The 13,972-nt window shown below is 42.8% G+C and overlaps 1 protein-coding gene across 1 annotated transcript in view; it reads right to left on the bottom strand.

Annotated features, from left to right (window-relative positions):
- The window catches only part of LOC124796140 (carboxypeptidase B-like), a 164,664-nt gene that overhangs the window by 17,698 nt on the left and 132,994 nt on the right, over nucleotides 1-13,972 (bottom strand). The window contains exons 4-6 of the mRNA XM_047260232.1: nucleotides 12,034-12,179; nucleotides 4,022-4,078; nucleotides 1,330-1,414 (exon numbers count right to left, since the gene is read on the bottom strand). Coding sequence (XP_047116188.1) covers nucleotides 1,330-1,414; nucleotides 4,022-4,078; nucleotides 12,034-12,179 — 288 coding nt within the window. The remainder of the gene's footprint in view (nucleotides 1-1,329; nucleotides 1,415-4,021; nucleotides 4,079-12,033; nucleotides 12,180-13,972) is intronic.

The following is a 13,972-nucleotide window of genomic DNA, read 5'->3' as shown; positions in this document are numbered from 1 at the left end:
GCGAATCGGACGAAGGCTACGCTTCAGCGGTTTGATCGCGAAACGCCGCAACATCCTCCGTACGGCCTGGATCTTTCACGATGGGATTTTAGAGTCTTTGGCGAGGCGAAAGACATGCGTGGACGTCGGATTCAGTCGGAAGAGGAAGTGCAAGAGCTGGTGCGGATGTGGATCTGTCAGCAGGCGACCGCGTTTTACAGAATATGAACTGACTGTCTCGTCTCGAAGTGGGACAAATGTCTTAAGGCGGTAGGACGTCAAACAGGCCGACTGAGCAGGGGAGGCACCACAGGACACTGTCTATACTTTTACAAATACATTCATAAAACTTTGTCAGCATGACTAGGAAGGATTCAGGATTCACACGCTCAACAATGGAAGTTCTAAAACAAACTTTTTTATGTGACGTTTTTTCACTCACTATTGGCAGCATTTGTTGCTATAGGTACACTTTTCTTTATAGGTAAGAGAGATTCTTCGATGAATTTGGCACAGCATACAAACCATACCTACAGGTGAACGAAACTCTAGAATTTATTTAATTTATGAAAAAATGAATGTGCTGTTATATTTTGAACTTCATATTTAGAAAAAAGACTGAAATTTTATGGATAATTGGCTCAATTTTTACTACAATTTTTAACAGATTTAGAAAATTCTGGTTTCATACTCCTGTAAGTATGGTTAGTACGCTGTGGAAAATATATCTAAGAAAATTGTATCTATAGCAACAAATGCAGCCAATAGTTAGTGGAAAATGATGAAATTTCACGTGTAGAAATTTTTATTTTGCTACGTTTCTGAACTTCCATTGCTATGAATGCGAATTCCGAATCCTTCCAGGTCATGCTGACAGAATTTTATGAATTTATATGTAAAACTATAGACAGTGGAAATTAAAATGTCCTTTGGCTCCTCTCCTGCTCCAAGTCGACCCGTTTGGCGTCCTACCCCCTATAAAGCATGTGGCGATTACTATGTGCATGGAACCGTTGCATGAACCCGTTGTGTCTAGTGCTCGATTTCCATTTCACTTCTCTCACACTTTTTGTTTTCGAACGCTGACACTGGCTTTCCCATGCACTGACGTCGTCCGCACGAAAAGAACTCTGATTCTCGACGACTGCCTTCGTCCAATCGAAAAGTACACTATCAGTCCCACGAGACTGACGGCAGGCTTAACGTGTTAGCGTGATGGCTACTAATTTTTCTCGTGAGCTTGTAAACCGTAATGGTAAGCACACATTTAGGTTACTGTACACGTAAAGAAACTTATAGCTGCGGGAGCTTGTCCCGACACAAAAACACATATGATATACCGGTACGTACACATGGCGCCCGCGAAAGTCCCCACGGTGTAGTTGGGAGCTCCGGCTGCTACCTGCGCGGCGTTGGCGAGTCTCCCCAGTGCGTCCTGCGGCATTAAAATCGTTGTGGCATAAGGACGACGTGAGATTTAATAACGATGTGAAAACACGTATTACAGTTGACATGTATTACAGTTGACACAGAAGCATTTAACAAGAAGAGGAGGGTCTGTGTGGAAGCATGGACAGTGTCCTGAGGAAGATATTGGGGAAGTACTTCATATGGAGCGTGGCATTACACCGAGCTAAGATGTGGACGCTGAGGAAAGAGGAAGAGAGAAGAATAGAAACATTGGAGATGTGGATTTGGAGGAGGTTGGAAGGCATGAAATGGGCGGACAAGGTGAGAAACGAGAAGCTGTTGGGAAGAGTGGGAGAACAGAGAACCGTTGCCTTGGTTACTGGATGAGAACAGGTTGTTTTAATCTGGAAGAGGAAATACACTTGGCTTGGGCGCTAGCTGATAGATTGTTTACTGATGGATGCTAGCGAAGGAATGGTGAACGGAAGGAGAAGAGGACGCAGAAGATGCCAAGTGGTGGATAGTATCATGATAGGAAACGATTATGAGAAAAAAAAGAGGGTAGCAAATGACAGGACTGTATGGAGAATTACATGGGAAGACCTGACCTAGAGCAGAACACTGATAATGGTGATGATAATGACGACAGCATAAGGCGTTGTCTAGAGGGAAATTTAAGCTAGTGAATATCTGCTGCATGATACTATGTGGCTACAATTAAAGTGCAGGTACACTCAGAGATGCGGTGTGGGTCGTAATTATCGTAAGACAGCAAAACTTGATAAATACGCTAATATGTTAATTCGGAACCGATTTACGCAGAGAAAACATTAGTTCCATTCTTGGCCACCAGGTACAAGTCTGGTGCTGTGAATGCAAGAAACATATAGTAATTATTCAATTAGAAATGGATTACGAACGGGGTGTGGACAGGGAATTTTAGAGATTCAGAAAAGCATAATGTTTATTTTATTACACTACTGGCCATTAAAACTGCTACACCAAGAAGAAATACAGATGATAAACGGGTATTCATTGGACAAATATATTACACTTTAACTGACATGTGATTACATTTTCACGCAATTTTGGTGCATAGATATTGAGAAATCAGTGCCCAGAACAACCACCTCTGGCCGTAATAACGCCCTTGATACGCCTAGGCATTGAATAAATCTGAGCATGGATGGCGTGTACAGGTACAGCTGGCCATGCAGCATCAACACGATACCACAGTTCATCAAGAGTAGTGACTGGCGTATTGTGACGTGCCAGTTGCTCGGCCACCATTGACCAGCGTTTTCAATTGGTGAGAGATCTGGAGAACGTGCTGGCCAGGGCAGCAGACGAATATTTTCTGTATCCAGAAAGGCCCGTACAGGACCTGCAACATGCGGTCGTGCATTATCCTGCTGAAATGTAGTGTTTCGCAGGGATCGAATGAAGGGTAGAGCCACGGGTCTTAAGACATCTGAAATGTAACGTCCACTGTTCAAAGTTCCGTCAGTGCGAACAAGAGATGACGGAGACGTGTAACCAATCGCACCCCATACCATCACGCCGGGTGATACGCCAGTATGGCGATTACGAATACACACTTCCAACGTACGTTCACCGCGTTGTCGCCAAACACGGATGTTGTAAACAGAACGTGGATTCATCCGAAAAAATGACGTTTTGTCGTTCGTGCACCCAGATTCGTCGTTGAGTACACCATCGCAGGCTCTCCTGTCTGTGATGCAGCGTCAAAGGTAACCGCAGCCATTGTCACTGAGCTGATAGTCCATGCTGCTGCAAAAGTCGTCGAACTCTTCGTGCAGATGGTTGTTGTCTTGCAAACATCTCCATCTGTTGACTCAGGGATAGAGACATGGCTGCACGATCCGTTACAGCCATGCGGATAAGGTGCCTGTCACCTCGACTGCTAATGATACGAGGCCGTTGGGAACCAGCACGGCGTTCCGTATTGCCCTCCTGAACCCACCGATTCCATATTCTGCTAACAGTCACTGGATATCGACCAACGCGAGCAGCAATGTCGCGATACGATAAACCGCAATCGCGATAGGCTACAATCCGACCTTTATCAAAGTCGAAAACGTGATGGTACGCATTTCTCCTCCTTACACGAGGCATCACCCAACGTTTCACCAGGCAACGCCGGTCAACTGCTGTTTGTGTATGAGAAATCGGTTGAAAACTTACTTCATGTCAGCACGTTGTAGGTGTTGCCACCGGCGCCCACCTTGTGTGAATTCTCTGAAAGCTAATCATTTTCATATCACAGCATCTTCTTCCTGTCGGTTAAATTTCGTGTCTGTAGCACGTCATCTTCGTGGTGTAGCAATTTTAATGGCCAGTAGTGTATTATCGCCATTTACAAAGTTTGTTCAATAAGAGCACCAAAGACGTCGACGAGATTCTGTACAGCGCCAGATGTGCATCTAATGGCCAACCTTGGAACAATTTTTTTCCCAGCGTAAATCGATTCCAAATTAACGCATTTACATACGTGTCAAGTTTCGCTGCCATACGATAAATATAGCCCACACTAGACTTCCATGAGTAGCTGCACTTTGCGAGTACTTATAATCACCCGCTTCATATTAAGAGGGGCCAGAAAGCAGCTTACCAGTGTTTGCCAGTCTTCAGGCGGCTCTGTGGTGTATCCCCACGGGTAAAGTATCATCTGAAATAGAAATTACACAGTCTTTATTTTTCCACATACAAGAAACTGGCATATTGTGCAAAAAGTTAAAATAAGCTCAGAACCTTTGAAATAATTACTGTCGAAAGGAAAGGAAAGGAAAGAAGAGGATGGAGTGCTTCCAAAGAATGGTAGTAATTTTCAGGCAGGTGTTCAGTAAATATCAATCTAAGTTACAAGCGGACAACCAGCTCCTAATGAAGTCAGATGTAGAGCTGTGCATTCCGTGAAACATGAAGCAGCTTTGGGCAGCATGATGAATGGCTCAAAATCAGACTTCGTCAGATCTTAGAAATACCTGCGAGCCGCAATGTGCGTGGATCTGAAGTAGAACTGCGACATAATCACTGTTACAGGCAAATTAAAATTAAAGCTTCGTTTTGTTTGCAGTGTAACGAGAAATTGTAGGAAACTGCAGCCTCACCACGAAAGAGATAGCATCAAAAACATTTGTGCGGTCTATAATGCAACCGTGTTCATCATGTAGGGGCAATTTCAGGTCTGATTAGCTCGTGATATTCAGAATATGCCTTAAGATCAGTGAGAATGGCGTGAACATGTTACCTTTTGTGAAAGAATCAAACGGTAATGCTGATAAACGCATCGAGGAAATATATCTAATATATTTCAATAACCTACTTAAATAACTCCAAAAATAGACTGTCATCGTGAAAATAATGAGTATCCTTCAAGTAGATACACATCGTTCACCAGGAGACTATGAAGACTCAAATGATTCGTCAGTGAATACTAGTTGTACTCTTTAGTACAAAGACAATTCCTCTGTACAGTATTAAACTTCTATGCTTCCCTCCATTAATTAGCCATAAGATAACCTACTACTAATACCAAAGGAACCCTCTGCCCTGCACTTTACGTTTTTTCTGTAGATGCAGATGTACAAGACTCGATGGGTGAGCGGGTAACTGTACGATTACAACTCAATAAACCTGAGGCGGCATCATCAATGGGTCATACAATTCCTTTTCTTTGTTCTTGCATCTGTCGATGCTTCGTGTGTGTGAACAAAGCCAAGTTGCACCGGGCTTCGGAGCCTGTTTTAAACTATAAGTCCCCCTACAACTGAATAGGATTAAGTATTGTCAAAGGTCTGAGCAACGGGAGGTCATATGATCTGCAATAGAACCATCGTCGACGGAAGTACAGGATCAGCATAAGGAAAAGCGCAAATAGCTTTCGGAAAATTTAAACGAAAAGGCGTAAACCTTAAGAGCAAAATTAATTCCACTTTTAAATTCAGAGCAGAGGTCAATAGAGGGAACAAGTACATTGAAGGCCTCTACGAAGCTGATGAATTTTCTGACCGGGTAATACAAGAAGAAATGAGTCCGATTTGGAAAAATATGGTAATCGAGTATTATAACCAGAAATTTACATTGCTTTGAAAAACTTTAGATAAAAAAACGCAGACAGAATTAATAATATACTTTCTGACATTGTAAAATCATTCCTGAAAGTGGAAGCTAAACGATTACTCCAGTTAGAATGTAGAGTCTGTGACATTCAAACTACGCCCTCCGACTTTCGGAACAAAATCATCCAAACAATTCAGCTGATATTAAGGGGTGAAGGAAGAAATAATTATTGCACAGTCAGCTTGATGCTCATGACTCCAAGTTTCTGATACAAATAATACACAGGAGAATAGAAAAAGACCCCACATATCTTAGATGACGTTCAATCTGGCTTCAGGGAAGGTAAAGGTGCCACAGAGGCCGTTGTGATGTTCCCTTGACAATGGAGGCAAATTTTAAGAGGAGTCAAATTAATCTCATTGAATATGTCGAACTCGAAAACGCATTTGATAACAAACAGGTGCATCATGTTTGATGACCTAAAATTTAGGTAAAACATGTAGGGAAAGACGGGTAATGTTGAAACGGACCAGAACTAAGAATACACAAAAAGAATGATGCGGTAGACTAAGAATGATAGGATTAGGAAGTACGTAAGGCAAGAATCCAGTCGTTCTCCACTACTGTTAAATCTTTTTATCAAAGAAGGAATGATGGAATTAAAAGAAATATTCAGAAGTGTGATGAAAGCTCATTGTGAAAGGACTGAATGATAGGGTTCATTATTGCTGCCCACAGTGAAACCGAATGGAATAAACAGTCTAATGAGCACAGAATATCGACTGGGAGTAAATCAAGCAAAGAAGAAAGTAGTGAGGATGAGTAGTAATCAAATTAGCAGCAAAATCAATATCAAAAGTGAAAAACATGTGGTAGTGAAGGAAAAAAAATGGTTCAAATGGCTGAGCACTATGGGACTTAAATGCTGAGGTCATCAGTCCCCTAGAACTTAGAGCTACTTAAACTTAACTAACCTAAGGACATCACACACATCCATGCCCGAGGCAGGATTCGAACCTGCGACCGTAGCGGTCACGTGGCTCCAGACTGTAGCGCCTAAAACTGCTCGGCCACTCCGGCCGGCAGTAGTGAAGGAATTCTGCTACCTTGAAAGCAAATAACGCGTGATGGATGAAGCAAGTTGGATAATAGGCACAGGCGAAGAGGGCGTTCCTGGCCGAAAGAAGCCTATTTGTATCAAACATAGCACTTAATTTGAGGACGAAACATCTGGGAATATGTAGTACATCATAACACGGAAGTGAATCAAGGCCTATGTTACCACCTCAAAAGAAGAGAATTTAAGTGTTCAGTATGTGGTGCCACAAAATACTAGTGACAGTTAAGTAGAAAGATGGTATAAGGCATGAGGAGTTTCTCTGCATAATAAGGCGGGGAGACGAATGTATGGGTAAAAATAAGTAAAGGAAGAGATACATCGCTGAAATATGGTTGCTCACAGCCACAGAAACAAGACGTTTCAGTCATTAACAGACCATTGTAGGTGTATTATTACGGCATACTGAACAAATAACTATGAAAATTGCTTGAGGTGTCTCTCTGAGATGACATTGCCAGTTCAGAATATAATGTGACAATCTTCTTCAAATCAGTCGGAACCATTAAAAAGAAAAGCTCAGAATTCCACTCCCTAGAGTATGGATGTTACTACCTGTATGAAAGAGAAAAGTTTGGTACTTATTTCTAACGAAGAATTACATCTAGTGTTTAAATATTTATTAGACTCAAAAGAACAAATTCATTACTTTTCCAAGTTTTCTAGTTGAAGCTCGGTGTGCTGGTGAAATTTATTGCTCTCATCCTGAATATGGTGCATATATGTATCTTTTTCAGTAATTTAGCGCTGTTGTTCTTCATATCAATTGGCCCTGTCGTACTTGTCAGAACACCTCATGCACATAATTTACCTTTCATTAATAGCCCAGTCAACCAAAACCAGAACGGGTCGGTTAGGGGGAAAAGATCGCGTAATCACATATTTTGTACAGTGGTAGAGGCGGCAGGGGAGGGTGGGGGTGGGGGCATCATGAACAAGATACTGAAAATCCTGACCTCTAGGCTGTGAGCGTTGCGAGAGGGTGGCGTTTAAACGTCACCTTTTTTTATGTTTTCCCGAATAACTAGAAAGCCGCGGCTATTAGCGAAAATGTTTCCCAGTACAAAATCAAACTACATTAAATTTCCTACGGAAAAGAGACAGTTAATTTTTTTTCTAGGACTCAAATTTTCCACATGGCAGAGGATGGAAAAATAGCAGATTATTCTAAATATTGTTTGAACGGTACAAAATAAATGTTTGTGTTTAAATTGAATGGGTTAAAACAAATATTAAATGTGTGTACGATGTCTAAGTGCAGTAGAGCCATATTAAGAGATAAACTGCGTTGCAGGGTTTTAACAGAACGAATGGGTGGGGGGGGGGGGGGGGGGGGAATGTGTGGGGTAAGAAGCGCGTGGGAATGAATACTGCTGAATTATGTTCACGCACTTCCTTGCTCCATAGCTCTACAAATTGAAAGTCAAGCAGGTGATTTCTCACTCTCCCTAACCCACTACGTCACAAAAAACAACTACAGGGTGTCTCAATGTTATGCCGACCCACCACAGTACTCTTACGAATCACTGACAATGCAGTGCGGGGACATGCCCAAGGTACATTTATTTTACACAAAATGCGTCAACGCTACATGGTATGCAACATGAACCTAAGAAGAGCATATGGTCAGAATCTGTGTATATTTCTGTAAACTGTTCTAAACTGCTAGAGGGGCAAATTGATTCTTAGTTATCCTGTACGGCAGATGCGGCGTTTGTCTGGGAAAGGCGTCTTCCCCACTACGAGCGCCATTGGCTTTTCAGTTTACAGACAGACAGACTGTACCTCCCCGCATTTCCTGTCCAGTTGTCTCGTGTGAGTAGACGGAATAAATCTTCAGTATTGGCGGGGCTGTTCGATACTGGAATAGCACCCCAGGTTTTTACGTAATGGGGAAATTTTGCCTTTACCCTAGGTGCAGGTGGTCTATTGATCTGATATAATTACATTTTTGTGGAGACATATTGTGTCTCAACTTTATTTTCGATAAGGATAGAAGCTGAAGCAATGAAGCAAAATTTGTGTCAAGGCCCGGTGTTCAACCCGAGTCTCCTGCTTACTACGCACATCTACTGTCCAGTACAACACACACAGCTGGATGGAGTAGCACATCTGCCTAGCTAGCAGGAGGTCCACGTCCAAGTCCAAACCTTAGTAAAAATGTTAATCCATTACTTAAGCTTCTGAGACAATGTGTCTTCAGGAAAATTTAATTGCATCAGATCAATAGCAATTAAAAACGTAAATCTTGCTATGCTATGAAAGGAGAAAGTATAAACATGCAGCTAATGAAGTAGGCGAAAGGAATTACAGACACCAAAAACTAAGATTGGCAGGTAGTGCAAAATGGCATTGCAGGGATTGCTAGATGATAATCGTAGGTATGTAAAAGAATTCACAACTAACGGAAAGATAGAGACCTCCTAAAAGAAAATTAAAAGAACCTCGGAGAGAATAGGAACAGCTGTATGAATATAAAGAGGCCAGATGGCAAACCAGTACTAACCAAAGCAGGGAAGTCAGAAAGGTGGAAGGAATATTTACAAAGGCTTTACAGCTTGAAGACTGTATTATAGAAGAAGAGCAAGTAGTTGAAAATGTGTTGGAAGGTATGATACCTGTGAGAGGAATTTGACAGTACTGAAAGACGTAAGACGAAACAAAGGCCCTGGAATAGACAACATTCGCTCAGAATTTTTGAGCTCCTTCGGAAACCCAGCCATGGCAAAACTGTCCTACTAGGTGTGTAAGATATATGACGCAGGCGAAATACCCTCTGAATGCAGGAAGGATGTAATAATCCCAATTCCAAAGAAGGCAAGTGCTGCAGATCTAAATATTAGAGAACTATCAATTAAATTAGGCATGTTTGCAAAATAATAATACGAATTTTCTTAGAAGAATGGGAAAACCGGTAGCACCTCACCTGGTCCAAGATCAGTTTGGGTTCTAGGGAAATGTAGATACATGCGAGGCAATACTGACCCTGCAACTTGCAAGATAGCTTAAGGAAACACCAACGTACCTTTATGGCGTATGTGGACTTACAGAAAGCTTTTGACAACGTTAACTGGAATACCCTCTTTGAAATTCTGAAGGTGGACAGAGTAAAATACAAGGATCAAAAGGGTATTTACAACTTATACAGGTACCATACAAGAGTTATAAGAGTAGAAGGGCATGAAAGGGAAGCAGTGCTTGAGAAGGGAGTGAGATGATTTTATTCAAATCGTACATTGAGCAAGCTGTAAAGGAAATCAAAGGAAAATTTAGAGCAGGAACTTCATGGAGAAAAAATAAAAAGTTTAAGGTTTCTCGACGACATTATAATTCTGTCAGAGACAGCACAGGACTTGGAGTAGCAGTTGAACGGAATGAACAGCGCCTTGAAGGGTGGATATATGATGAAGCACCAACAAAAACAAAGCAGGGATAACGAAATGTAGTCTAAATAAATCAGGTGATGGGGACGGAATTAGACTAGGAAACGAGACACTAAAAGTAGTGGATGAGTTGTGCTATTTGGGCAAAAGAATAATTGATGATGACCGAGGTAGAGAGCATATAAAATGTAAATTGGCAATGGCGAGAAAGGACTTTCTCAAGAAGAGATATTTGCTGACATCGAATATAGATTTGTTAGGATGCCTTTGCTGAAGGTGATTATCTGGAATGTAGCCATGTATGGAAGTTGTTGGGTTGGCAGAAGAGCCAACACCGTGTTACGGGAGGAGGCCGAAATGCACGCGTTTTAGCTCAAGCAGGCTGGCGTGAGGAGGGAAGAACTATACTGACGTGAGGTCTGGAACATGACAAGGAATTAGAATTGAGAAAGCAGACGTAGCTAGTTTGATACTTACCTTTAATCCATTAATGATGAACGTCGCTCTTGACGGTACATGATTCTCAATATTATCTGTCAGGATACATTCGTAGTAACTGAATATGGCGCCTTGTTAGGTCGTAGCAAACGACGTAGCTGAAGGCTATGCTAAACTGTCGTCTCTGCAAATGAGAGCGTATGTAGTCAGTGAACCATCGCTAGCAAAGTCGGCTGTACAACTGAGGCGAGTGCTAGGGGGTCTCTCTAGACTAGATCTGCCGTGTGGCGGCGCTCGGTCTGCTATCACTGATAGTGGCGACACGCGGGTCCGACGTATACTAACGGACCGGTGCCGATTTAAAGGCTACCACCTAGCAAGTGTGGTGTCTGGCAGTGACACCACAGAAATGAAACAAGGACGATAAATGGTTTGGACAAGAAAGGAATTTATGGCACAACTTGACTAAAAACAGACCAACTGATATGGCACATTCTGAGGGATGAAAGAATTGTCAGATTGGTAAAGGAGGAGTGTGTGATGGATAAAAATTACAGAGGGAGAACAAGGAATGAATACAGTAAGGAGATTCAGATGAATTAAGTGTCAGTGGTTATAAAGAGCTGAGAATGTTGGCGCAGGATAGAACAGCCTAGACAACTGCAACAAAGCGGTCTTCGGGTTGAAGGCCACAGAACAATGTCAGTAAATGATTCTTCAAAATTGGATTAGTTTTCTCTTCCATTGCTATTATGTTCATATTTTTGACCTTTCTATCGACTCTTTCAGAGAGAATGTGTGTACATGGTGACGGGTAATAATGCTAAAACATTTTATTGTATTCTACTTCCATCGTTTTAACTTAGCTTCAGGCAGTGGCACGAGCAGTTAGCTAAACCACTACGCAGTATGTGTAGTCGGCTGCCACCCTATTACGCTGAACTAGGGACTCCAAAACGGTGTTTCTGAGTGACAGAAGCCAACTTTCTGCCTCAAATCCGCCAATGGGAGGACAGGGAGCCGTCACGTTAGATACGCAGGAGAGTCGGCGACGTAGCGGCTGCAACAGCGGGTCGCTCTCTTGCCTGCCAGCTTCCTTACCCCTGGACGTGTCCACCAGTCCTTCCCACTGATGGCAAAAGGCTCTTTCCGCAGCATGTGCGGTTCAGGCCGCGGCCGTAGCTAGTTTTCATGAACATTGTGTCCCTTAGTGGTAGTTCTTGGGAATAAAACCCATTTTTTCTCTGAATCCTGGCATTTGTCATTTTACGTGTAGGAAAAACACCCCGGATGCTCACTTGCTACCATCCTGACATGCACAGGAATAAGGAAAGTAGGAGTTTCACTACGTAACATCGTGTCGACGACGACACCACCGTTATTAACGACTTCACGACAGCTCAGTTGAGTAACTATTTTGGATCGAGTCGAGGGTCGTTCTGTGGAAGGATTTCGAATAAAATGAATTAAGGAAAGCACAGGTATACTTAATCAGAATGAGCGAGAGATTATTGGCAAACCAATCTTATTTGTATAAGTTGATCTTCTTCCTTACTGAAGTGTTAAAGAGTGAGCAAGAAATGTACGAGGAGAGGCACAAGCATGTGCCGAGTCAGTACTTACAGGTCCATAACTGTGGAATGTCAGATAAAGCTTGATGCGATCGGCGTTCGCCAGAATGTAGTCCCTCAGAGCCCTCGTTTCAGGCTCGGAAAAAACTTCAGCGCCTGCGTAAGTAGTCGCACACGGGTCGTCACTAGCACCTACCTCTGGAACAGAGACAGACGTAAACACAAAGCTTTAGTTTCGAAATACTTGCTTGAAAACACCCAATAAAATCATGTTCACATTCGTCTACAAAGGTCACATTCACTAACGTTCGTATTGCATTCGGGAGGACGGCGGTTCAATCCCGCGTCCGGACATCCTGATTTAGGTTTTCCGTGATTTCCCTAAATCGCTCCAGGCAAATGCGGGGATGGTTCTTTTGAAAGGGCACGGCCGACTTTCTTCCCTGATCCGACGAGACCTATGACCTCGCAGTTTGGTCTCTTCCCACAAAACAACCCCCAACAACAACAACTAACGTTCGTAAGCTACGGGATTCTTGAGACCCATGAAAATAGGTAAGTGGCTACAAATAACGTATCAAAAATGGTTCAAATGACTCTAAGCACAATGGGACTTAACATCCGAGTTCATCAGTCGTCTAGACTTAGAACTACTTAAACCTAACTAAGGACATCACACACATCCATGCCCGAGGCAGGATTCGAACCTGCGACCGTAGCAGCCGCGTGTTTCCGAACTGAAGCGCCTAGAACCGCTCGACCACATCGGCCGGCTGTAACGTATCAAATGATAGATCTGTAACAGATAATATCTCAAAGCTTTTCTTTAAACACGGTACAGGGAAGTTAGTTTGGATAACCGCCGATAGGGTCGCACTGGCCGTAGTTGCTGAAGATGGCGGCGAACCAGGCAGACAAAGCATTTTACGTGCTTGCCAGTCGCTAGCGAGTGTGCAAAGAGATTACCAGTTCATCAACAGAAAGTTTACAACAGCATAGAGAAGTCGTACAAGAAATTTAGGAAGGATTGCTGTCTTTGCGATGGAAAACTTTCGTGCCGACAGGCCGTGTCTGATCAGACAATGGACCGTGTGGGAGACGAGAAGGGCCATTTATGGCCGAAGAGACGACGGTCGCTAGGGGCACCAGGTTTAAGAGTTCGCTTAAGTACCCATCTGATGGGCCTCAAATTTCACGGAAGGCCTACCGCAACAACGAAAAACTACTTCAGCACGTTACATGTTACAAAGTACCGGGGAGGTTTCTTCACATGTAACATACAACTTACACAGCTAAATCATGTTTTGTTTAACACGTTCATATGAAATTAGATGACATATGCTGTATTTATTTCCTAGTTCCTCCGATGAAAAGTGGAATAATTTGTCAACTATTCAAAAAATGGTTCAAATGGCTCTGAGCACTATGGGACTCAACTGCTGAGGTCATTAGTCCCCTAGAACTTAGAACTAGTTAAACCTAACTAACCTAAGGACATCACAAACATCCATGCCCGAGGCAGGATTCGAACCTGCGACCGTAGCGGTCTTGCGGTTCCAGACTGCAGCGCCTTTAACCGCACGGCCACTTCGGCCGGCTGTCAACTATTCATTTAGAAGTTGCATTAAAACCCTTGTAGATACAACTCCTGATATCTTTTAAAGCTTGTAGTGAAAACAGAAAGAACAAGCGAATAAAATTATTCTGGGCTTGAGGCCGCATTTTCAACTATAAAATTCCGACGTTTCGGCGACTGTTGCAAGGCACCTTCCTCAGGGTGTATTGCTAACTGCTGAATGAGCTCTAGTTTGGTTACTCACATATTATGGAGAAGTGCTGTCATTGGATATGACGGTGAGGAGGAAGGGTATTAGGAGTTCACTTTTTGCCTTTGCGTTAGGTGTTATCATTGGCGGAAATAGGTGTTTTCCATTGGAGTTTCCTTTATTGCTTGACATTGGTGGAAATCGGCGAATAGAAAACTGAGTGGC

The sequence above is a fragment of the Schistocerca piceifrons genome, chromosome 4 (assembly GCF_021461385.2).
Source record: "Schistocerca piceifrons isolate TAMUIC-IGC-003096 chromosome 4, iqSchPice1.1, whole genome shotgun sequence".
In the NCBI taxonomy this organism is placed as follows: Eukaryota; Metazoa; Arthropoda; class Insecta; order Orthoptera; family Acrididae; genus Schistocerca; species Schistocerca piceifrons.
Note: the sequence above shows the minus strand (reverse complement) of the source record. Positions and strands in the feature narration are given on the sequence as shown.